The 26629-nt window shown below is 41.1% G+C and overlaps 1 protein-coding gene across 2 annotated transcripts in view; it reads left to right on the top strand.

Annotated features, from left to right (window-relative positions):
* The window catches only part of Diaph1 (diaphanous related formin 1), a 91924-nt gene that overhangs the window by 25309 nt on the left and 39986 nt on the right, over window positions 1-26629 (top strand). The window contains exons 2-18 of one of the 2 annotated variants that reach the window (XM_034518092.2): window positions 4370-4396; window positions 5562-5717; window positions 6918-7019; window positions 7337-7467; window positions 7644-7730; window positions 8720-8783; window positions 10079-10218; window positions 13086-13194; window positions 14163-14273; window positions 14429-14547; window positions 15326-15442; window positions 16369-16484; window positions 17222-17286; window positions 18926-19105; window positions 19731-20429; window positions 21087-21201; window positions 21696-21704. In XM_034518092.2, coding sequence (XP_034373983.1) covers window positions 4370-4396; window positions 5562-5717; window positions 6918-7019; window positions 7337-7467; window positions 7644-7730; window positions 8720-8783; window positions 10079-10218; window positions 13086-13194; window positions 14163-14273; window positions 14429-14547; window positions 15326-15442; window positions 16369-16484; window positions 17222-17286; window positions 18926-19105; window positions 19731-20429; window positions 21087-21201; window positions 21696-21704 — 2347 coding nt within the window. The remainder of the gene's footprint in view (window positions 1-4369; window positions 4397-5561; window positions 5718-6917; window positions 7020-7336; window positions 7468-7643; window positions 7731-8719; window positions 8784-10078; window positions 10219-13085; window positions 13195-14162; window positions 14274-14428; window positions 14548-15325; window positions 15443-16368; window positions 16485-17221; window positions 17287-18925; window positions 19106-19730; window positions 20430-21086; window positions 21202-21695; window positions 21705-26629) is intronic. The other variant, XM_076912758.1, reaches the window with a different exon arrangement.

Consider the following 26629-nt stretch of genomic DNA (forward strand, 5'->3'; position numbering starts at 1 on the left):
TGGCCCCAGCAAGTGTGACATCTTTAACCTAGAAGTTAGTAATTGTTTATGAACCTGATCTCCTTTGCTGTCTCAAGATTTTAGTTTAGTATATATGTTTCCTTTCTCCTCTGTTTTTGCAGTTGAAGGTCTGAGTGGTAGTGTATATATAGTGGACTCTATTGGAGAGACAGACAGTATGATGTACACCCAGGCAAGGAACTGTAAGGATTTGCAGATTTGCAGGAAGAAGATGGGGATGGAGAAGATTGTGAGTAAAAAGCATTTAAAGCTGAGAGGGACATGGGGCACTGGGCATAAGTACATCTTCAGTAGCCTTTTCTTTTTCCTTTTTCTTTTTTTTTTTGTTCTTTGCATTGTTTTCAATCCTTTTACTTCTCATGATCTAGGAATGTCTTTATATCACAGACTCCATTAAAAAAAAAAAACCAACTAACGTTTTGGGTGGGGACTGGAGAGGTGGCTCAGTGGTTACATGGAAGTTTACAACCACCTATAACTTCAGTTCCACCAGATCTAATGCTGCTTCTGTCTTCCACAGGCACCAGGCATACATACAAGTGGTGCACATACATACATACATGCAGGGCACAATCAAATTTTTAAATTAATTTTAAAACATTGAACAAAGCCATTTCAAACACTATGTATAGAATCTGTAAGAGGAAACATGTTGCATTCAGTTAGTAAGCATATTCTCAGGATCCTGTAGTAACAGGTTTTCATATCAGTGGCTGAGCTTGCTGTTTGTGTATTTTGTTGCGTTCAGAAATAGAATTGGTCTGTGCTGTTATTTTGTTGGGTGTTGCTGCCCTCTATTGGACTTACTTGGGAACTGCAGCTTTTCTGCATGGATTCCTTTCTGTGGTCCTTACTCCAAGTTGAACACTAAAACATGGATTATTTTATTTTATTTCATTTGTCTTAGTATATATATATTTTGAAACTAGGTCTCATATATTATAGGCTGGCCCTGATCTCACTATGTAGCCAAGGATGGTGCTAAACTCCTGAGGCCTCATTCTTTTATCTTCCCACTACAGATGTGCCTTACCATGTAAGATTTATGTGGTAGTGAGGTCAAACCCAGAGCCCTCCTGCATGCTCGGCAAGCACCCTACCAAATGAGCACATTTTAGGTCCCCAATAATTATTTTTAAGTACTAGATATATTTCAAATAGTGCTCCAGAAAAGCAAGGGTAATGTGTATTTTTTTTTCCTTTGAAATGTTTGTGTATGTTTATTGGCTGTGGCAGAATTACTGGGAATGAGCTAGGTAGGTAAGGCAGAAGAACTTGGAACACAGGTTTTGGGATTGAGATCTGAAGGCTTGAGTTCTAATAATGTGATTGATGGTTCACTGTACCTGTCCGGGTGTTGCTTCCTCACTGAGAATGAAGAGGTAGAACAGATGTAAGGGCTTTCCAAGGGTCTTTTGGCTTCTTATGTGCCTGGCTCTATACTCAGGGAACTTGTTCATCTGGAAGCAAGTAGAGCAGCAATCGCAGGAGTGTTGCGGCCACACTCGGTGTGGTGAGTCAGACAGGTAGCTATCATTTGGAAATACCAGGAAAGGCTCCTATCCAAGAGGAGCCGTCATCCTGCCAGCCTGCTAGAGTTAGTCCTGAAAGTACAATGCAGGCTGAGGGAGGCAGCTGTCTAGGGAAGGTCTGGGGTAGTGAGGCAGTGTCATCTTTTTTGGCCTACAACTAGGTCAGTACAGCCAAAAAGCTAAGCCGTTGAGTGGTTGAGGGTTTGTTCAGTGACAGGCTTTATTGGGGATGGGGTGGCTAAAGGGCAGCAGAGTTATATAGACCAAGGAGTTTGGATTTTACGTTACAGTGAATTTGTTTGTTTTGGAGATAGTCTCATGTAGCCCAGGCTGGCCTGATTTACTGTGTAGCTGAGGATAGTTTTGACTTATCATTGCATCTCTCAGGTGCTAGGACTGTAGGTGTGCTCTACCATGCCCAGCTTTAGAAAGAGTACTCTTGGATAGCGTTTGGAGAATGGATATAGCATAGAGCAGACACAACTGAAGGCATCAGATAGCTTAAGAAGCCACTGGTGTATAGAGTAAGCAGCAAGCAGGGACTCTGGGGTCGTGGAAGAGAGATGACCCCAGAGTCTGTAAACAGAAAGAACAAACTGCTAGTTTCTCTTCTTTTAACTTTACCCACTACTGTGGACAGTTCAGCCACCACTGAGTGTCTAGATCCAGGCTCTGTTAGCTGTGTCACATTCATCCCAGAGGTCTTTGGCTGTTTCTTGGTTTTTAAGACAACATTTGAATTTGGAGCCAGTATTGAGATAACTTAAGCTGCAGGGACATTGCATCCCCTTGGTGGCTTGTTTCTAGATGCCACTTACCCCACTTAAGCCCCACAGCTTATGTACACCTGCTGTTATGTTCAGAGTATTGAAATGATGGAACTGCAGCTTACTGCTGCTGCCCACCCATCAGGTAGAGCCCCTGCTGTGTAAGTGCAGGCTGCTCTGAACCTGATATGTGGCCCAGGTTGCTTGAACTTTTCAGTTCTTCTGCCTTAGCCTCTGGAATGCTGGGATTATAGGTGTGCATAACCACCTCTGTGTGGGGATGACATCAGGATACAAAATAAGGAAATGTCTTGTAGTCTTCTTAGGTAGTGTTTGTTATTCTTATGCCTGTGCCCCAATAAACTGTAAACTTGACGTTCCAAACAGTTTAAACATGAAGTTACATTGGGTGTCGAGGAAGGTTCCCATGTTCTCAGGCAAGTGCTTAGTGCTCAGTCAGTGGAGACTTGACCTCTTCTGGGCCAGGGAGAGAGAAGTAAATACTCTTAATTTACATTGGCCCTAACTGAATTGTGATATGAGAACATGAACATAGTGCAATGGGTCTTCCTGTCATCAGAAGGCTAGATAAATAACTGTGGTGCAGACAGGACTGGTTTTTTCATTAGTTTAGTAAGTCAAGAGGCATTTACCCTCTCCTTTGATAGATAGTAACAAAAACAAAAAAATTACGTTTGAAGTTGAGTAGGATGAAAAAAAATTTCCTACCTGCCTAGACTTAAAGCATTCAGACTTTAAAGTCCCCCCTTGTGTGTGATTACATGTGGAAGAAAATAGAAAACATCGAGTAATATAAAGTTAACACCTATATAATTGCTGTCCATGTCAAGAAGTAGAAAATCGTAAACACTCCAGAGACCTTTTTGTCTTCCTTCTTGGTCATAACCTATAGTTGTCACAGTTGGGCATTTAAGATAATCATGTCCTTTATATCTTACATCCCAAGCAGTGTCGTTTTATATGTTCTTTTTTTTTTTTTTTTTTTGGTTTTTTGAGACAGGGTTTCTCTGTGTAGTCCTGGCTATCCTGGAACTCACTCTGTAGACTAGGCTGGCCTCGAACTCAGAAATCCGCCTGCCTCTGCCTCGCAAGCGCTGGGATTAAAGGTGTGCGCCACCACTGCCCGGCGATTCTCTGTATTTGTGAGTAGGTGAAAGCTTATTCACTTTCTCCAAAGATGTGCTCTTGCTTGCTATTTGGTTTTTCTCTTTCAGGTATTACAATATAACTGTGCATACTTTTGTTTCTTAAGTGCTCATTTCAGCAGGGCTGATGCTTATAATTGCTGTATTGAATTATAACATATACATTTACTTTTACTAGATGATGTCATTTGTTTTCCTAAGTTGGCCCAGTGGTTTGTGCTAACCCCAGCAAAGTATGAGCAAGCCTTTGTTCCTCTATAACTAGGCAGATAGAAAGGCTAGGTAGGGGTCAGACCAGAGTCTCCCGGACATGCTGTGTGTCTATCAGTATGAGCTGATACTTCATTGTGACGTTATCTATTTGTTTATGATGCTTGGTCTTTTGCATAGTAGGCCAGGACTCCACCACTGAGCATTTAACCCCATCCTCATCTCCCTTTTAAAATTCTGACACAGAGACTCACCATGTTTCTTGGTCTGCTCTGAATTGACTTTAGCCCGACAGGTCTTGAACTCACAGTGCCCCTGCCTTAGCCTACCAAGTAGCTAGGATACAGGCTTGCACCACTAGGCCAGACTTTGAGTATGGTTTTATCTTGTATTTCTTTGTTTACTAATGAAGTTGAGCACTTTGTATAAGTTGGTTGGTCATTGGTTTTAGAGTCTGTTCATCTGTCCACTCTGTCTTCCCACCAAGACTGCCCCTCAACAGAGACTGTGCTGAGGCACGCCTAGGCAGAAATCTTTTAGTGTGGGGAGGTAGCTTAGGGCCTTTATTTTCTCTTCCTTTCTCCCTTCAACCATTCTGGTGCTTGGGAGATTCTTTGGTATTCCACTGATCTCTTTTCTTTTTCTTCTCCCTCCTTTTTTCACTGTTTCCCAGACTTTGAAGCGGCTCATGGCAGACGAGGTAAGGAAATAGTGTGTGGCATGTGCATGTTCTAGCTCGTTTTCTCTACACTTACCATTCACCAGCTCTTTTAACTTTGACTTTCTTAACTGTAATGAGAGCGTGGGTTCTAGCGTCAGAGTACACAAAGTCTTCTCTAACTTCGTTTAACCTGTTGCATGATTCACTCTCATGGTTGGGCACTTTTTAACTGGAACTCATCCTGCATTCTAGATGCCACTTACATCTTTGAAGCCCCATAGTCCCTTTTTTCTTTTTCTTTTTTTTTTTTTTCATACAGTTACTGGTACTCAGTGGGTTGAGCTGATGAAGCTGAAGCTTACCGCAGCCTCTGCCCCCATCAGCACTTATATTTAAGGATGACTTATTAGTATTTTTTAAGCAGAGAAATAGCATATGTACCTCTAAAGTGCAATGCATTCTTTGCTGAGTAGGTGTCATGCTAAGAGATTTGAAAGAATATGTTTTGAACTCTGGCTCAGTTTTCATTTCTCAAGTGCCATGGAACAAATGGAAGAGAAAGAAACAGCTCTTGGTTTTGAGACATTAGCTGCTTTGTCCCGTATTGTGTATGTATCTTAAACACTGTAGTTATAGATACCTCCTGAAGGGAAAGATCCTCATGTTCCCTGGTCACATTTATTATTCAGTGGCTAGAAGGGAACAGATTTTATTGAGATAAATTTATACACGAGATACTTTTGGTTCTATACTGCGAAGAAGGCTTAGAAATGGCAGGAGAAATTTACAACAGGTTTTTTTTTTTTTTTTAAGAAAGGTTTTTGTTTTTTATTTTTGGAGATAGGGTCTTTCTGTGTAGCCCTGGCTGCCCTGGAACTTACTATGTAGAGAGATCCTCCTGCCTCTGCCTCCTAAGTGCTAGGATTAAAGTTGTGTACCACCACACCAGCCTAGAGAGGTTTGAAACCTTAATGCAGCATTGCTGTCTCTTACACATTATTATAGATAGGAATGAAGTTGGTATGCAGTATTAGAGCTAACAAAAAATGATTTCTTCCTTTCTTATCATAAAAACCTTGACTGTGTAAACTAAAAATACTAAGCAGGTGCAAGAGGGTTGGCTGTTTGGTGTTTGGCTTGTTAAGTTTTTGATTGTGTTGTGTTGACATGTGAATCGCTGCTAATACTTCTTTCTGTTTCTTAGCTGGAGAGATTTACCAGCATGAGGATTAAGAAGGAGAAGGAAAAGCCCAATTCTTCTCATAGAAACTCTTCTGCATCATACGGAGATGACCCCACTGCTCAGTCATTGCAGGACATCTCAGACGAGCAAGTTCTCGTCCTCTTTGAGCAGATGCTGGTAAGCCACCTTCCAAGTGATGCCTTTTTCCCAGCACACATTTATGGGCATTTGTATGTCTGCCTGTGGTGGTGGTTTTTAAATGCGTGGTCTCCTAAGTTGATGTTTACTATTAAAAAAAAAAATCTAGGCTCAATGTAAAATGTTTTAATATTAACCCCATGAAATAATGGTTAAATATGCAAATACCAGTCCACAGGATTGGAATCTGTGAGTTAAACTTGGGAATATCTGATTACTACCTTGTTAATGTCTTCCTGCCACTCTAGCCACTAAAATGTAGTATGAGTGGACCAAGCCCTGTGGTAGTGTGGTGACCATTTTGAGGCATTCTTCACCAGAAAAGATGAAGTGGGGAAGCATTCACATTGAGCTCTGTACAACGAATAAACTGAGGAATGCAAAGGCATTGTCTGCCTGAGGTCTCGGTTAGTGGGGAATGTAGAAAGAGGACGCTGAAGCCAGCTTTCTAATAGAAGGTCTTGGAGGATTGTATCTCAAGTCCGTGTAGTTGTGAAGTGTATACATGGTTGTGACTTACTTTGTTCTCCTTAGTGAGAACAGACACTTTGTGTGGACACTCTGCAATAGCCAGAATTAGTGATTAGGGCTCAGAGTTCGGTCAGATTTTGTGGGTATTGATTTTTTTATGGCAGCAGTTCTCCAGTGCTGGAGAGATAAGGTCAGTCTTCAATGCAGAAGACATTATATATAGTTTCCTTTCAGCAATACAAAAGGAAATGTTCAACTGTATTGAGTCCATTATTTCCTAGGGAGCCCTCAGAAGTGTGTGTGTGTGTGTGTGTGTGTGTGTGTTAAGGTATCCAGTGGTCTAGTGTATATACCCAGCATGCGGGCATCATACTAAGGTGTCTAGGGATCTGTATTGAAATTAATTAAATTTTATCCCTGAGGAATTTTTATTAGTAATCATAAGCCTCTAGGAATCAGGAAAACATTTGTTCACTAATGATTTACTGTGTCCAACTCATTACCAATAATTTAGTGTTTAATAATAAATATTAAACACTAAAAAATTATAAGAGGCAGAGAGATCTCTGTGAGTCCAAGACAAGCCTTGCCTACATAGTGAGTTCCAGGACAGCCTGAACTATATAGTAAGATCCTGTCTCAAAACAAAATCAAAAATACTTCTGAGTTAATTTTTTTCTCTGTCTCTTTGTTCCCTCTCTTTGCTAGGTGGATATGAACCTGAATGAAGAGAAACAGCAGCCTTTGCGAGAGAAGGACATTGTCATCAAGAGGGAGATGGTGTCCCAGTATCTGCATACTTCCAAGGCTGTAAGTTCTAGGGCAGGTGCTCACAGGAGGCTGCGTCCTTACCCTGGGCCTGCTTATTTTGCTGAGTTTGTAGACTGTTCTGTGTCTCTGTCAGTTCTGCTCCACCCTGTTCTGTAAGCCTACCTTGACTGACCTCATATGAGTTGCCACCTTTCTGTACTTTCTTTCTTGATTTACATTTAGGTTCCTGGACTATGTTTGAGTTGTCACTTAGTTTGTCACAGTTTAGTAGTTTGTGTAATGGATATCTGTGTGGTATCTTTTAAATTCATGATTGGACCCAGTGTTTACTCACCTCTCCATATGTCTCCTTCCAGGGCATGAACCAGAAAGAGAGCTCTAGGTCTGCCATGATGTACATTCAGGAGCTGAGGTCAGGCTTGCGGGATATGCACCTGCTTAGCTGCCTTGAGTCCCTTCGAGTCTCCCTCAACAATAACCCTGTCAGGTGAGAATTCTGAGAAAACTACCAGAAACCCAATGCGTAGTTCACTGGTGGTGATGATCAAAGGAGTCAGGGAAATATGAGAAAGGTCTGGATTGGGAGTACAGAGCTTCTGGGAGAGATTTGGCTAATAGCTTTATGATTTAAGTTGATATTTGTCTTTGATCTGTTCTTTACAGTTGGGTGCAGACATTTGGTGCTGAGGGTCTAGCCTCCTTATTGGACATCCTCAAACGACTCCATGATGAGAAAGAGGAGACTTCTGGGTAAGGAATTCTGGGTCTTTATATTTTCTAGGTTGAGGGCCAGAGGGGGCTTGGCTTGGGTATTTGCATTAAGGAAAATAACGGCAGTTGAATTTAGAGTCATAGACTAGGGGACTATGCTGTTGGATTAAAGAAAAGTTTATTGTAGAGATTAGAGGGTGAGATTATAGAGGGAGGAAGACGATATAGACCAGTAAGATTAGTAGTCTCCAGTTCTTTTTCTGTCTGCAAAGAGGATCTGATTTTATTTTCAGCTATACTGTGATCTGGCCTGGGCCATATTACACTTTTAGATTTTCTTGGCCATATATACTTGATTCATTTGGGTTTAGCTTTATAGCAGTCTTTAGGGTAGAGATAAAGTCTGTGAATACCAGAAACCATTTGTCTGTCATAGTGCCATCCACTTCTTCTGTAATCTTTTCTGAGACAAAGTACAGTGATTGGGTCTGTGTACTTGTCAGATGTGAAGCCTTTCAGGTGGTAGGCAAGGGGTGATAGATGGGATAGAATCTTGACAGGATTTAGTGCCCAGCTGCCTAGAGAAAGTCAAGGGACGGGAGTTGAGTTTGCACATCTAACACAACTTTTATATTATTGGGGTTCAAGCTCAGGGCTTGCATTTGCTGACCAAGTATTGTACAACTGAGTTACACACTAGCCCCAAATTGGCAGCTTTTTAATTTAACACTAAATTCTCAGATTACAAGGGTATTAGTTGGCTGATTATTTTTGTTAGTGTTTCTGGGCCGAGTGCTTTGTACTGTACTGCACTGTACTGTGCTGTACTGTAGGGCTGGATGACCTTTGACATTACAGTGCAGTGTTGTCTTTGAGCATGACGAGCTGCATTCATAACTGCCTGTTAGGTTCTACTCAGCTACTAGTTGCAGGCATTCCTAATGGCCTTCTTTGCAAAATTGAACAATCATAAGGAAAGATGCATTATAACGTAAAGAAACTTAGCTGATCCTGTTTTCTGTGTGCAGAAACTATGACAGCCGGAACCAGCATGAGATTATCCGCTGTTTGAAAGCTTTCATGAACAACAAGGTGAGATTTTCTTCATAACGACTCCAGCCCTCATCTAGATCCTCATTATTTCTCCTTTGTTGGCAATTCCCCGGAAGAAGAAACCGAGGTCCAAGGGTTTTGATCTCCCTTCCATACTGTAATACACTTTACTGACGGCCACATAGATGAACTTGCATGGAATTCTTTTCCCTAGTTCTAACTTCTGACTCAGAGGGTAGGCTAAGTATCCTTTTATCAATCTTGTTGTTGTTTGGAGATGTTTGCTTTATTTCCTTCCCTGTTCTCTACAGTAAATCTGTCCCAGCCCAGGTTCCCCTTTAGCTTGTTTGAACTCTGGTTGTTCTTGTCTCCACCTCCCAAGTGCCGAGATCACAGGAGTGTGCTACTGTGCTGTCACCTCAGAACATTCATTCCTTCTTTAGAATCACGCTGCAAAGTCCTGGCTATATTAGAAGTCCCTATGTAGACCAGGCTAGTTTCAGACTCACAGAGTTCTCTTGCCTCTGTCTCCCACGTGTGCTGGGATTAAAGGTATTCACCACTACTCCCAATTTAGGATTCTTTTCCTCATCCATTTTGCCTTTAGACCCAGTGAGCCTGCAATTATGGTTTGAATAGAAATCAACTTTCTTTTCTATTTTGTTTTGCTATAACCTTCTCTCCTTAGGATGGAGGGAACAATAAAAATCAAAGGATTTTAATCTATGAAGATGTGAAATTCTGTTGTATGTCTTAAAATTTTTACTTTGTTGTAATCATTTCTATTTAGCTATTATTGGGAAAGTAATCTCTACTCCTGTGTGTTTAGAATTCACAAAGTGGATGTTATATAGAATTATGAGAAATGTATTGTCTCAGTTCTGATGGATGGAAGTGCAAGATCCCATGTCAGCCAGAGCTTGGTGAAGTAGTGTATTCTGGGCTCCTCCCCTGCTTGCTGGTAGCTCACTAGCTCTGGCTTATAGATGCAGCATTCTCATTTCTGCTTCATGGTCTCTTGACATATATTCTGTCTGTCTGTCTGTCTGTCTGTCTGTCTGTCTGTCTGTCTGTCTGTCTGTCTAGAGGTAGATTTCTCCTGTCCATAGGGATCAGGCATACTGGATTAAGAACCTACCTCACTTCACTGTCATTTTGTCATTTTATCTGCAACCACTCTATCCCAAGAGGTTACATTCTAAGGCTACATTCTAGGGGTTAACATTAGTACCTGTATTGAGGAGATGACAGTCTACTCATAAAAGTCCTAAATGTGTCCTTCTTATACGTGTTGGTTGCCATGAAGCCTGCCTCTTTTCTTCTTGTCTTACCAGTTTGGAATCAAAACCATGTTGGAGACAGAGGAAGGAATCCTGCTGCTGGTCAGAGCCATGGATCCTGCTGTTCCCAATATGATGATCGATGCAGCTAAGCTGCTGTCTGCCCTCTGTATCCTGCCGCAGCCAGAGGACATGTATGTGCCAGGGGCTATTTCTGCATTCTCAGTTTACCATCTTCCTTCAGCATAAAGGAAAACTGAATCATGTAGATATCCACTTGGTCTTAGACACCAAGTCATAAGGCCATATTTCCTCCCAGAAGTGACTGTTAGAATCTTACAGGTAGAGTTATCTGATTATCTAAAATGCTCCAAACAGAAACTTTTTTGATACCATTGTGATACTCCAAGTAGAAAATTCCATGAAACTTGGTTATGTGTGCAGTATTGTTACCAATACTGTATAAAATTACTATCAGGCTATAAAGGTATTTGAAACTTATATGAATTTCATGTTTCAATTTGAATATCATCCTCAAGTTAATTAATTTTGTATACACAAATATTCCAAAATCTCTTTGTAAAAGATGAATTCTAAAATGTACTTTAAAGCATTTTGAACAGGGATAGTCGACCTGTAGTAAGAAAAGATTGTAACTGGCGGGATGACTCTGAGGAAAGGCACTTGGCTTAAAGCCTTGACTATCTGAGTTTGATCTTTCAGCACCTACTTAATAGGAGAGAATGGACTCCAGTAACTCTGACCTCTATGCACACACATCACAACACACACACACGCACACGCACACGCACACACACTCCTCACATGTAATCTATTAATTAAAAAAAGGAAAGACTAGTGAAATGGCTCAGAGGGTAAAGGCAATTGCTGTGAAGCCCAGTGATCTAAGTTTCATCTCAGGGACCAGCATAACAATAGGGAAAACTGATTCTCACAAGTTGTCCTCTGATTTATGCACATGCATGTACATATCCATGTGCACACACATGTCCGTGTATACACCACACATACACAGACACACATATACACACAAATCCATGTGAATTAAGACAATTTTAATCTTCCTAAATGATGATAATTGTTGTGATCACTGAAGTCTATTAGGGAGACAGAGAGATGGCTCAGAGGATGAGAACACTGGTTAGTCTTCTAGGGGACCCAGGTTCTAGTCCTGGCACCCACAATAGTTTGTTACTTCAATCTAGAGAATCCAATGCCTACTTCTCATATCTAGGCACCAGCCATGCACATAGTACACAGACATACAGACAGGCAAAAAACCAGCATGCATAAAGCAACACATTTTTAAATAAAAGAAAGTGTAGTAGGCTTATATCTTAGATAAGGTTACTATTGCTGTGCCAAAACACCATGACAAAAAGCAACTTGGAGAGGGAAGGATTTATTTCACTCACATTTTTATATGACAGTTCATCATCAAAAGCTGTGAGGACAGGGACTCATGCAGGGCAGGAGCCTGGGGGCAGGAGCTGACGCAGAGGCCATAGAGGAGCGGGGCTTACTGACTTGCTTTCCATGGCTTGCTTAGCCTGCTTTTTTATACAATCCAGGGCTACCAACCCTGGGGTGGCCCCCCTCACAATGGGCTGTGCCCTTCCATATCAATCACTAATTAAGAAAGCACCTAACAACCCATCTTACGGAAGCGTTTTCTCAGTTGAAGTCACTTCGTTCAGCTGACTCCAGCCTGTGTCACGTTGACATAGAATCCAGCCGGTGCAGCCTATTTGCTGCGTCTCCATTCATATCGTTTGACCTGGAACAAAGGTTTCCTTTCTTTATTGTCATATATGTGTTTGTTTTAGAAGCAGGTAAAGAGACAGTTTCTCTGTGTAACCCTGGTTGTCCTTGAACTCCCCCTGTAGACTGGGTTGGCTTTGAACTCACAGAGGTCCACCTGCCTCTGCCATCATCATTAATAATGAGGTGCATGCAGCTCATTATCATTATATGAATTAGTCCAACAATATTATAAATGTATATGAAATAAAAATTTAACAATTTATTTTCCCCCTGAAACCCTGCTTTGAAAAGAACTATCTAAGCTAATGGCTTAGATAGAGTTCATATAGTTTTTTCTAAGCATAAACATTCTATTTCCTTGCTTCTTAGAAATCTTGCAATCTTAGAGCTGAGAAGTGATAGTTTATGCCCATAAACCATTTCATATATAGAACAGGTTTTTATTTTCTTGGACGTGTTGGCTTAAGAAAAGTAAAATATCATTTTTTTTTCACACAAACTACCACCCTGGCCCCCTGTGGGTTTTTAAAGGTAGAATTGTTTTGTAGTCTAGACTGGTCTCAAACTCATAGACCAGGCTAGACATATCTGATTTTCATCTCACCCTCCTGAGTCCTGAAATTTCATGTGAGTGCCACCATATCCAACTTCAGCCTGGTTTTTATTTAACAGATTTCAGACAATCATTCATTTTTATTGGAACTTAATAGATTTATTTTATTATTTTTAGTGGCCATGTAGAATTTTATATGTAGGTGTATAAAGTACCACAAGCGGATTCTGTCTTCTAGCTCATTTATTTAACATTTCTTCTATTTCTAGACGTTGGGTATATTGAAGCCGATTCTGACCTTGCTCTGGATAAGAATTTTTACCATTACCAGTGATGCCGTAATAAACATCTCTATACATATTTTCTGTTACATTTTTGCATTTTTGTTAGATTTCTAGAAGTGGACTACATGTAATGTGCATTAGAAATTGATCGAACTATTAATATCAGATGGTCCTTAAAAAGTCAGAGTAACTTATATTTCATAGCTCAGAGATTTTAACTTTGTATTCATGAGTAGGACTCTAGGAATGGGTTTTAGGAAATTATTCTCTCAAAAGATAGTCAATTGCTTTTATCAGATTCTGGTATCAGTTGGGTAAGAAAATAATTTGAGAAATCTGAAGCACTGGTGATGTCTTGTTTTCTAATTGGTTTGGTCCCTGTCACATCTCTCAATGTGTGTGTCAGTGCACCTGGGCAGTTCTCTGTCTTCTCCGGCAGGAATGAACGAGTTCTAGAGGCAATGACTGAGCGAGCTGAGATGGATGAGGTCGAACGCTTCCAGCCACTTCTGGACGGATTAAAAAGTGGGACTTCTATTGCACTCAAAGTACGTGTACATCCTCAAAACCTCTCCAACAGTAGAGAAGAATAGAATTCAAAATAGAAAGACCAGAGTTTATTTATCCTTCATTTCTCTGTGGTATGGGAAATTGAACCTATGCTGGATAACTCCCCTGTTACTGACCTACCACTAAACAAGGAACTGGGGAACCCTTTTTAATTTTTTATTTCAGGATACTTTTATTTTGTTTTGTAGTCTGGACTAGCCTCAAACTCAGACTAGACACATCTGATCCTCTTGTTCCAGTTGCCTAGGCTAGTCTTGGTGATCTTCCTCCTTCCTGAGGCAACACAGGTCTATACCACCAGGGCTAGTGTTGTTTGGCTTTGCAATAGAGTATATGGAGGCTGGAGAGTTGGCTCTTCAGTTAAGAGCATATTGCTCTTCTAAAACACTAAGTTCAGTTCTCAGTACCCGTCAGACAGCTCACATCTGCCTGTGACTCAACTCCAGGGCTGTTTGATACCTCTGGCCTCTGAGCACTGGCATGCATGTGTGCATACACACATATACACACATACACACACACACACACACACACACACGCACATAAAATTGAAAATACATACAAATTTTAAGTCTTTAATAAAATGTAGTGTGGTTCTCAGCTATATGTTTTATATTTTAGTTTTTTTTTTTTTAAAGGAAAATGATTCTTTTCTCTAAAAAACAAAGAACTACTTTTCTCCTTATGATATTGGTTGCGTAAATCAGCTATTTATTAGTACCTTATAGGAAAATCGAGGTTCTATAGTAACATTATATCCTTGGATTCATTAAAATGCCTAAGTTCTCCAGAGTTGTGCTTAACAAGATTTTGTTGCTCTAGTATAAACTTCCTCTCTATAGTTTTTATTTTGTATCTTTTATGGAGCTCCAGAATGTATATAAACAGTGGAATCCTTATCCATAAGGTTGACTGCTGACATAGCAACTGAATTTGCTTGTTTCAGGTAGGATGCCTACAACTGATCAATGCCCTCATCACTCCAGCTGAGGAACTTGACTTCCGAGTTCATATCCGAAGTGAGCTGATGCGCTTGGGGCTGCATCAAGTGTTGCAGGTAAGATGGTAAGATGGAACCTTTCCTTAGAAAGGCTGGACTGCCCTTTCTGCTCTTACAGTCCTGATTATCACTGGGGTGATGCCGGTTTTCAGCTGAAACACCAGGTTGAAAGGTTTGGATTTGGGTTCTCTAACTACTTCTGTCATTGATAGGAGCTTCGAGAGATTGAAAATGATGATATGAGAGTACAGCTGTCCGTGTTTGATGAACAAGGGGATGAAGATTTCTTTGATCTGAAGGGTCGACTGGAAGATATCCGCATGGAGATGGAATATCCTTTTATGACTGATGACTGAGTTCAAGATAGATGGTTCATTTACTTACAGACTGAATGTATGGAATAGTGTGGAGAATGATAACTTATAGGGCATTAAGACTGGAGTGGTAGCACATGCCTTGAGTTTGTCTCCTAGCACTCAGGAGGCAAAGACAGGAGCTCTTGAGTTTGAGGCCAGCTTGGTTTGCATAGTGAACTCCAGGCCAGCTAAGGCTACACAGTGAGAGTCTGTCTCAAAAGCATATATATTTATTTTTAATAAATACAGCTGGTGTCTTCATATTGCTGTTGGCTTTATTTACTTCAGCATAGACCAGGAAAGCTAGTAAAGGTGACCTTTTTTAGCATAAAGGCATCCATTACCCTGTCAGTCATTGAAGTGCTAAAGTAACAGATGTTATAGCCAGATTGCTCTCACATCCTAAAGCATCTATCCACTCCTCTGTACACCTCCTACAGCACGATAACTTCCTGAGATACAGGGTAGAATGCGGAGCTCTCTGGACTGACAAGCAATAATAGTGTTACACAGTTGCCTACCTGCCACAAGTGGCTTTGAGATGGATTTATTTTTAGTTTTCTTCAAGCTATATACTAGGAATCCTGTGTCTATGACAATGCTACTCTTGGTTGAAGGCACTAGTGGTATTTTAGGAACAGCTGTTATAGTAGATGTGGTATCTTGATACTTTGTTTTAGCTTTTATTGGTTGAGCAAGCAACTTGTCAAACCATTTTCTGATTACTTGATTTCCTTAGCTTATTCTTTCTACTGACTTTGGTGAAGTTTTCCAGATTATTTTAAACACAGTGAAAGATTCAAAGGCAGAGCCACACTTCCTGTCTATCTTGCAGCATCTCCTGTTGGTCCGAAATGATTATGAAGCTAGGTAAGCTGATAGATAATGCATATGGGAAAATTTGAGTCTTAAGTGGAAAAGCAGCATCCTTAAATTCATAGATTGTTCTGGAAAGATAAAAGAAATGGAAAAAAAAAAAGACTGTGGATTAGGTTCATTAGTTACAGATCTAAAGGAAATTGTCAACAGTTTGACATAACATATCAACTGCTTTAATTCAGTTGAAAGGTCCCTCTTTGGATAGGTAATTGTGTATAAAGTTAAATGTCCTTAGGAGGTAGTGGATAAGTGGGCTGAGATGACCACAAAGAGAGCTAGTAACTTAATGTTCTTTCTGCTTGCTTGGACGTAGAGATCAGCCGTAGCATGCCAAGAAGGATCACAAGCCTGGAATCAAGCCTGGGCATTGGGAAGCAGATGTTAAGAGAGTATATAGGTGGATGGAGAGATGGCTGGTTCAGTAGTTAAGCATGCATACTGCTCTTGCACAGGACCCACCAGTTTCCAGCATTCACATTAGCTCCACGGACCATCTGTAATTCCAGGTGACACTTGAGACCTCCATGGCACTTTTATACATGTACATATACACAGATATACACAAAGAAAAACACTTAAGTGTGTGCATGTGTGTACGCACACGCATGTCAGCATTTATATGTTTGGGGTAGAACGAAGCATTTTCTACATGCTGAGTATGTGTTTACCACTGAGCCACAGCCCTCAACCTGTAAGAGCTTTTGAGTATCTCAAGTAGAAAGAAGGAAAGCTGATCTCTGAGAGGTGAATTTGCTAACACAGCAGTAAAGCTTCTGTTAGCTTCATCAAAGCTCTTCTTAGAGTGCTTATCCTTAATTCTTTTCATTGTCAAAGCGATGAACTCTTCTTGATCCAGAATACTTCTGGAAGATACATTTTTTTATTTCCCTTTGATAAATGTTTTGTTTCTTTCATAGGCCACAGTACTATAAATTGATTGAAGAATGTGTTTCTCAGATAGTTCTACACAAAAATGGAACTGATCCTGACTTCAAGTGTCGGCATCTGCAGATTGATATTGAGGGATTGGTTGGTAAGTGTGCTTTTCTACCTGGCTCCTCAGAACACTCAGCACTTAAGCCTTTTGTTTTCATCTTTCAGTGAAATTTTCAGAGAAATTATTCTAGTCTCTGTTTTAGTTCTTTCTCAGCATATCCTCTTTGCTGGGATTATTTGGTCTCCTTAGTTTATTTCTGCATGGTGAAAATCTTGCCCTTTCTTATACACTGTTTTTTGCAGGGACTTAAGGTATTTTCTGACCCTGTTGTTCTTAGAATCATAAGTGTCACACAAAAGACATTTTGTGATTTCTTTCATGTGATTTCCTTACATTGCACTTAGAAATCCTAGGTTAAGGGCCAACAAGGTGACAATAAGTAGATGTGCTTGCATGCGGGCCTGAGGACCTGAGTTTGTGCCCAGATTCTGTATGGTGGCAAGGAAGAACCACTCTTGATAGTTGTCATCTGACTTCCACACGTGTGACATACACATGCCTGTGCTCAGCACATACATAAACACTTATCTACAGTAGATACAGACAAAATATGAAACAACTATATAGATAAAACTTGGGAGGAAACTGTAAATTGTAGTTAACTGAAACTCACACTTCTTGGTCTAGTGCAGACCGTTAAGAGTAGCATCAGCAACCCAAGGACAGACTAGTGCCATTGAGTGTGTTTGAGGCTTAGGAGCAGAGATGCCAACCTCAGCCCTGAGACTTGACTTACTGCATTGTTTTCAGATCAAATTGCTTTTTCTTTTCAGATCAAATGATTGATAAAACAAAGGTGGAAAAATCTGAGGCCAAAGCTACAGAGCTGGAAAAAAAGGTGTGTATGAGGAGATAGGGCTGGAGGGCTTCTGATGTGTGAAACTTGGGTTCACTCTCTACCATCATCCACAAATACGTGTGTATGCTAAACACACACACAAGTAAATTTGGGGTCTATCTTTTTTCTTTGAAGATAATTAGAGTTTTGATATTCTAGACAGTATTGTCTATGATATTTTGAAAGCATTCAGAATCCAAAGATTCCTAGAGGAACATCTTTTTGTTAGTGGGAAGGGGGTATTGATGTGAAATGAGAAGCTAGAGGTGATCTTGTAGACAAGACAGCACAGACAGATGATGTTCTACATAAGTGTGCATCTCAAGTTCCTTTAATCTCAGTAGTGCTTAAGGAATTGTGGAAGGAATTGTGCACTACAGCTGTCCTGGTTTATGTTAATTAGGGTTACTGTTGCTGTGATAAGACACCATGACCGCCGCACGCCTTTAATCCCAGCACTTGGGAGGCAGAGGCAGGCAGATTTCTGAGTTTGAGGCCAGCCTGGTCTACAGAGTGAGTTTCAGGACAGCCAGGGCTACACAGAGAAACCCTGTCTTGAAAAAACAAAAAAACAAAAACAAAAACAAAAAAAAGACACCATGACCAAAAGCTTTTTGGGGGATGAAAGGGTTTATTTCTTTCACATTTCCATATAAATGTTCATCATCAAAAGCAGTGAAGTCAAGAACTCATGCAGATCAGGATCCTGGAGGCAGGAGCTGATGCAGAGGTCATAGAGGGGCACTGCTTACTGGCTTGCTCTCTATGGTTTGCTCAGCCTGCTTTCTTAATAGAACCTAGGACCACAGACCAGGAATGGCCTCACCCACAATGGGCTGGCCCCTCCCACATTGATCACTAATTAAGAAAATGCCTTATAGCTGAATCTTATGGAGGCATTTTCTCAATTGAAGCTGCCTCTTCTCTGATGACTCTAGCTTGTATCAAGTTGGTGTAAAACTAACCAGGATGTTGTTAAAGGTCTTTCATGTCTTAGGTTAGTTGGCTTGGTTTTTAGATATAAAAGTAGGAAAACTGAAAATGATGCCTTATTCTCTTTTCCTTTAACTTTGATGTTAAGGTCAAGACTGCTGTTCTTCTCTTTTCAGTGTTACTTGGGAGGTAGTCAGTAAGGTCAATAGAGTAGATAATTGGTACAAAATAGTACATTACAGGGACTAGCCGTTACGCTCTTTACTGAGAAGAAGAGTATTCAAGCTTGTTTTGTGTTGCTGTGATCAACACTAGGACCTAGAGAGACCTGGAGAGAGGAAAGGTCTAGATCATCCTTACACTTGACAGTCTGTCATCAAGGGAAGCCAAGGTCGGAGCTTGAAGCAGAAACTAGAGGAATCCTGCTTACTGCCCTCTTCCCATTGGGTTGATAAGCTACCATTTTACAATCCCAGGTCCACCTTCCTAGCTAGGCACGGCACAGTTCATGGTGGACTGAACCCTCCTGCATCAGTTAGCAGTTAGGAAGATGCCACACAAACAGGAGCCACAGGCCAATCTGATTTGAGCAATGATTTATTAGAGGTTCCCTCTTCTCAGGTGACTCTAGGTTTGTGTTGACGGCTGAGGCTATGACAGATAGCTTGCTGGGAGCCTAAGTTGTTTTTTTTCCCCCCTTGTTTAGTTGGACTCAGAATTAACAGCCCGGCATGAGTTACAAGTAGAAATGAAAAAGATGGAAAATGACTTTGAGCAGAAACTTCAGGATCTTCAAGGAGAAAAGGATGCCTTGGATTCTGAAAAGCAGCAGATCACTACACAAAAACAAGACCTGGAAGCAGAGGTGTCCAAGCTGACAGGAGAGGTAATGTCTGAGCAGGGATGGCAGCGTGCCTGCAGCTGCCCTGCACACATAGCTCAGCTGTGCTGGCCATGGGCTACACTGTTCTGGCTCCTTAGGTTCCCCATGCTGGGGAAGAGCATTTATCAGATGGACCAGGGTTTTAACAGTCATTTACTGTTTTTAGAGCATATACTATATAAGACAAAAATTTAGAAAATACAGAAAAATGTGAAGAATGATAAAAGTTGTTTACAGCAGTATCCAGAAATAATCAACACATTTAGGGGTAAACACTGAAGTGTTGGCTTGCTTTCCTGTCCAACTTAGTTTATGCTTCTGACAACTTGGCTCTCTCTCTCTTCTCTACTTAGACAGCCTGCAGTCCTGCTGACTTGTTTACACACTTGTGGGGCTGCTTGCATAGCACATACTTCAGTTTTATACGGAATAAACTCAAAACACAAATAAGAACACAAAGACTTGAGTTCCAGTTTTGTGACTTTGAGGAGAGTCATGTGATCTTGTGATCACTCAGTCCGTCTATAGTTAAACAGAAATTTGGGTTAAGTGATTTCTTCAGTCTTTTCCAGCTCCAGTTGTCCTTGAAGTGGAGTCAGAAGTACTTACTTGTGTGTTGCTTCTTTAGGTTGCCAAGCTGTCAAAAGAACTAGAAGATGCCAAGAAGGAAATGGCTTCTCTCTCTGCTGTGGTTGTTGCCCCTTCTGTTCAGAGCAGTGCTACTGTTCCCCCTGCCCCTCCTCTGCCTGGTGACTCTGGCACTGTTATTCCCCCTCCCCCACCCCCACCTCCACCCCCTCTTCCTGGAGGTTCTGTCCCACCCCCACCTCCTCTGCCTGCAGGTACTGGTATCCCTCCACCACCTCCTTTACATGGAGGTGCTTTTATACCCCCTGCCCCCCAGTTGCCTGCCAGTGCTGCCATCCCCCCACCTCCCCCTTTGCCTGGAGTTACTGCCATCCCCCAACCTCCCCCTTTGCCTGGGGTTACTGCCATCCCCCCACCTCCCCCTTTGCCTGGGGTTACTGCCATCCCCCCACCTCCCCCTTTGCCTGGAGGTACAAGTATACCACCACCACCTCCTCCTTTGCCTGGAAGTGTTGGCGTTCCCCCACCCCCTCCCTTGCCTGGAGGACCAGGACTGCCTCCTCCTCCTCCCCCTTTTCCTGGAGCACCTGGCATTCCCCCACCTCCACCTGGTATGGGCGTGCCTCCACCTCCCCCCTTTGGATTTGGGGTTCCTGCAGCCCCAGTTCTGCCATTTGGATTAACCCCCAAAAAAGTTTATAAGCCAGAGGTACAGCTCCGGAGGCCAAACTGGTCCAAGGTAAGTTTTTTTCTATCAGTAGATTTTAAACAACTTTGCTTGCCTTATGTTTTGTGCATGGGTAGGCTACCCAGTGTTAGGGCTTGTATCTGTCCATCTTCAGGTTCTACTTGTGTTTATGTTTAACATTATATTTCAGATGTTACCACAGAAAGATCTGTGGACCCTGCATGAATATGTCTTAATTAAATTTAACCTCACTTAATACATTTGCCCTTCTTTGATGATACCACAGTAATTTAAAACAGTTTTCATTTTACTAGGATGCAGTTGACTGAAATTGTGCTTGTAAACCCTGTGGTCAGCTTAGTCTTTTGCTTCTAGAAACTAAGTAAACCATAGCCAGTTTGATGTGGAGACACAGAGCAAGGAACACTGGAAATAAAGACGTTAATACTTCTGAAACTAGAAGATTTGGCATTAGGAGGAAAATCAGCATAACTGTTCTTGATTCTTGACTAATTACCAGTAAACAGACCAGAAACACTATCTCTGATCCCCCGTGAGGGACACAGCTACCGTCCAATTCTCAGTTTGTCCCAGGCTAGTCAACATTGTTGAGAATTAGAGTCGCTTTTGTTGGACCGTAGTCACTTTCCTAGCATAGAGTGTTTAGAGTTGAGGCTAGTAGCTCTTATTCCGTGTCTTTTTGGACAGTTTGTGGCTGAGGACCTTTCCCAGGACTGCTTCTGGACAAAGGTGAAGGAGGACCGCTTTGAGAACAATGAACTTTTTGCCAAACTTACCCTTGCCTTCTCTGCCCAGACCAAGAGTGAGTACCCTCCTTTTAAGTTCTAGACATGGAGAACTTAACATTTCCCTTAAGCGGGTTCCCCTTGCTTTTTCCTTTCACCGGGTAAGGGAGTGTTAGGACAGAGAGACATTGCTTTTTTCATTCCAAGGAAAAGAAGATGTTCTTGCATTATAAGGTTCCTGGGGTTAGGAAAGAGAATTGTTACTTGTAAGTATATTGTGTCTGTATAACTAATGGGGACATGAGATTGTGGTACCAAAAGCTCAGGCTGGGCCCATTTTGATAGTTATATTGAATGGATTATGCTTCTGTCTTAAAGTGTCATGTCCAGACAGAGTATTTCATTAGTAGGAGGTGATGAGTACCTTTGAGAAGTTGGTGGCTAAGCTATAAACTGCTGACAGTATCCAAGAACCATGTGTAATTCCTGTTCTGTTTTTTGTTTTGTTTTTTTTGTTTTTGTCTTTTTTTCGATATCTGACGCTTTTCCTCCTGGCCCTTGGTTTCTGCAGCTTCTAAAGGTAAGAATGTAAAACAGCCTTTTAGTTGGGTCAGTTGAGTACTAGAGAAAAGGATTAAATACATGTAAAGGAATTTCTCTTTAGAAGATGGAAATTAGAGATTGAAGGTTGGTTGATTTGCTACTTTTTCCCCTTTCCTCCCTAGAGCCCCAAAAGACCAGCAGTGACAGTGCTACAAGGGAGAAAGTTGGCTCAAGTGGCCACTTCATAAACTGGCCGTTTGGCCCACGGTGAAGTTTTAGGAAACAGTAGAGTATGTTTCTTCTGTGGAAGTACAAACTTAACAGTTAGAGAACTTTCCTAAGGTTATATTATCCAGATCCAGGTGCTGTGACTTCTAGCCTATGGTGGTAATAATAATAATAATAATAATAATAATAATAGTAATAATAATAATAATAATAATAATAATAATAATAATAATAATAATTCTAGCCTATGGTTATAATAATAACAACAACAACAACAAAAAAATTCCTCTTCACTCTCTTCTTTTTCTTCCTCTTTGTCTTCTATAATTTTTGGTGTACTTGCCTTTATTTTAGAACTTTAGAAGGAAGGGGTTTGAGAAGTCCAAATTTTTTAAAATTTGAGAAGTAAGGAGGACCCAGAAGTCTACAGTAGTATAACAGCGAGGTTTGCTTTGTTTTCAGTCATATGAACTGCACAATGACATTAGTAAAGGATCTTGGTCCTTAATTCCTTCACAAGTAGTTTTAAGTACTAAACCGAATACTGAGCCAGTTCACTGTGTTGTAGTGAAGTGTTTTTGGTGCTGGAAATTGAACCCAGAGTTATATGCAAAGCACTCTCTACTGAGCTACAGTTCCAGCCCCCAGTTTCATCTCAGTACTGAATGAAACAAGTGTTTCCATATCTCTGTCTTGGTACAAGAAAATGAGATAACTGCATTATTGTGCTGTGAATATCTCGGCTCACACATGACGTGTAGCTATGGGCTAAATGACATTCTAAACCACACAATAAGTTCACCTTTATGTCTTTTAAGTTTTGTTCTAGATCTTTACTTCACAGAAGTCTGTGCTTTTCCTGGGAACCTTGGAAAGCCTAGAAACCTACAGGGACTGCAGCTGCTTTAGCATTGCTTTGTTTAGGCACAGACATCCTTTTGTTGACAGCCATGTCTTGCGAGGGCAGGCAGAAACATTAGATTAGGGAAAGCCAACAAGGTACTGGATGCATGTGTGGGTTTAGAGAAGAGGAGCTGTCTTCTGGTTGTAATGTATTCAACTCCAGCAAAGCTAGTCAAGGTGGGGAAATAAGCCATGCTTTTCTAGTGTGATAAAGGCCCTGATAAAGTGTTTCAGCATAGTAGCTGGCCAGTATTGAAAGGAATTCTGTAGACACTAGATTTTCTTTATATTACATTATTTCTTTACATTCTAAACCTGACTTACTTTCTGCTATTTGTTAAATGTGTCTGTATCCCCTGTATGTTGTACTGATACATGAAATTTTTTATACCTATCAACTCATCTAAGAATAAGCAATGAAGAAAAAAATTTACCCTACACACCTGCTTCCTATAGTCAGAGATGCCTCCAACCACTGCTTTATTAAAGTTCAAAATATGTGTGCCTCTGCTGAGACTTTTGGCATACACCCATAATCCCAGTTTCTGAGGAGGATGAAGCAGGAGAATTGCAGTTCAAGCCTAGTAGGCAGCTTAAGGGCAAGCATGTTTAAGTGGTAGAAGCCTTGCCCTGGGTTCAGTCTCTTCTACCACAAAGAAAGGGAAGGGGAGGGAAGAACAACAGGGAGAATATGTGCATCTTTTACTAAAAGACAGAAACAGGTCCTAAGATGGATGTGGCTGGTTCTCTTTCAGATTTAGTTTCTTGTTTCTGAGCTCTTTTCTTCCTTTAAGTTGGGGGATTTACCGAATTCAACCCTTGCAAGGAATGTATAGAATTTGGATTTGATGGGTTCCTCCCTGTCACTTTCTCACTTTGTTGTGATCAGCAAGAACTCTTTTATTCTGGACTCTGCTGACCCTACCTTTTAACTCCTTGGGAACATATCCAGTATTTAAATCTTACTTTCATCTTTATTAAAAGAAACAGTATTCCAGTTAGGTTTAGATCAAATCCAGCTTCATTCTGCAGCTTGTTGCTGTAGATCTAGAACTCAGAGTGCAGGCAATAGCAGGTAGGCTGGCCTGTCTGTTGCTCTAGCCTAGCTTAGTTTTGGCTGTAAGCTTTGGTAGGAGCCTGTTGAGGGGGCCAATAATCTTCCCCAGCAAGAACAGAGGGTATTCATCATTTCCTTGTGACTCTCTTCTGCCCACTAGATGGCACTCACCTGATTGTATCTTTATTAGTGTTTACAATTTTTTTGCTGTTACTGTCTTTTTGAGACAGAGTCTTATCGCTGGCCTGGAAGTCACAGGGAATTCATGGCTCTGGGTTCTGAATGCTGGAGTTACAGGTGTTGAACACCATGTTCAGCGAGTGTTAGGGAATTTCATAGCTTCTGCCTTTTAAACCTTTAGAAACAAGATTGTAAGTGCTCACCCTACTTTCCCTGGTCAGTGAGTCTCTTGGCAGGAAGATGTCTATTTTGTCCATTTTTTAATGTGTATTAGAAGCAGAGGTACTGTGCACACACTCATTTGGGGTTGTTAGCTTTTCCTTATTAGCTTGCTGCAGATTTTGAGTAGGGCAAGACTGTTGGCACAAAGCATTTGGGAAGTTCCTTATTATCTTAAACCAAAATTATACCTGTTATCTGGGTCTTAAGGGATCCAGTTTATGCTGGATAATGTAGTACATGTATTTTGTGTTGTTGCCTCTCTTACCTGTGGTGTAAAAATGAGCCTGTAAGTATCCTTTCTTATACTCTGACATATATTGAGGATCTACAGAATTCCATATTGTGTATTCCAAGTTTTTGTTGCCAGGAAGCTCCACGCGCCTCCTCTTCTCCACCTCTCATATTTCAGTCTAAGATCCTGTGTATTTTTCATTGTCTTCCACCTGACATCTCAAGTGTTTTATGTGCTCCTTGGACCTCACCAGTGTGTGAATGGTGTGGGATGTGGAGAGCACTGCTTTCCCTTCTGGCCTCTTGTCTTTTCTTCTGTTGTCCTCACCACAGTAGAACTGGAAACTGGGTGCTGTCTGCTTTGTTCTCTGACATCTCTTTCAGACACTAGACTCCAACAGTTTGGAATCTGATATCAGTTTGTATCATCCACTTCCCTTGTGTTAGCATCTATCAACTCCCTTGATACTCTTGAAATCTCAACAAACTGAGATTCTGGCCATTCTTCATTCTTCAGTGCTACTTCTGGCTTAACTTTTTACAATATCATTCTTTAAAATGTACTTAGTAGGTCCAGGATGTGTGCAAGCTACGGTGCACATATGGAGGTCACAGGACAACTCTCAGGAGGTACCTTATCAGACTCAGATTGGCAGGCTTGGTGGTATGTGCTCTACCCGTTGAGCCATCTTACAGCCCTAAATTTCCCCAGTTCCTGTATAATGGGCCATGATTCTGTCTCTGTTTTTTGATCTTCTACCCTTCTTCACCTCTGTTCTTCCATATTCATTACAAATAACTACAGCTGGTCCTGTATGCTTTCTCATGCCCCGTTTACAGTACTGAAGAGTAAATCTGGGGCCTCACACATGCTAGTCAAGTGTTTACCACTGACAGCATGTCTATAACCTGTTCTCGTTTCTTTAGTATTGTGACCTCAGCAATGCTTTGGGCACACTGGAACTTTCAGCCTGCCTTTCACTATAATGACTTCACCCCTCACCTAAAACTTCATGGCTAAACATAATAATCATTCCTCTGGTACTTTTCTTTCATTGAGGGCTTCTCTCATTTCATCATGCTTGATTGGCAAAACCATGATTCTTGTGATTTCTACCTTTTCTGCACTGGATCTGTAGTTGTGTATCTGAATATTACTGGAAGAGACCACACATACTTTCCTGGGCAGGCTTTCTTTTCTTAGTAAGTGTTCTTACGTTGATCTCGTTGTCTCTGCTTGCTCCTCATTTTCCTCTACTCAGGCTGTTCTGTTGTGTGGCTTTTGATATACTTGTGTTTTAAGTATTTTTATGTATTTTTTTTGGTTTGCTTGTTAGTTTTGATACAGGGTCTCCTGATTCCCATGCTGACCTTGAGCCCGGTACCACAGTCCAGTCCAGCCTCACACTGTGCAGCCCAGGTCGACCTCACACTCAATCTCTTTGCTCTTCTCCAGGATGGCACATGCTGGCACACTGACCTTTAAGCAGCCCTGAGTTTTATTTGCTTGCTTTTTCAGTGTTTATTCTTTAATTAGATTTATTTCGTGTGGGTAGAGGTGCAGCACACAAGTGCCATGGAACACTTGTGGAAGCAGAGGATAACCTAACTAACACGTGGCTCTAGGAGAATCACACTCAGGTCACCAGGCACCCTTACCCACTGAACTAGCTCACCAGCTCTCTTTAAGCACTTTTAATCTACTCAGTTTCATACTTTTCTAAATTACTAACTTCACACCTTTTCTCTGAAAGGCCCAGCACTCCATAGAGAAAATTGAAGCAATCACAATGTGAACTTTCCAAAGCTTATACCACCATGTTCCCTCTCCATTTTCTGTCTTTTCTGTTACTGTGATCCTGTCCAAAGGCAGTTCCTGAATGACTAACCATCATTGCCACAAATATGTAGACTACTCTGAAAATATACAACAGTCTCCCCTTTTCCCTGTGGTGACCATGATTAACCATCCCTCTTATATACATACGTTATTTACATAGTTAACTTAGATTTAGTTGATATGAAAAAAATCAAGGGAAACTTCAAACAAAACCTTATTGGAAAATGAAGGAGCAATTATAGTGATTGTGTAAACGTATGTTTTAGTGCAGCAAGCTGATTCCACATGGTAAATACTATTC

Source organism: Arvicanthis niloticus, chromosome 14, assembly GCF_011762505.2.
Source record: "Arvicanthis niloticus isolate mArvNil1 chromosome 14, mArvNil1.pat.X, whole genome shotgun sequence".
Classification (NCBI taxonomy): Eukaryota; Metazoa; Chordata; class Mammalia; order Rodentia; family Muridae; genus Arvicanthis; species Arvicanthis niloticus.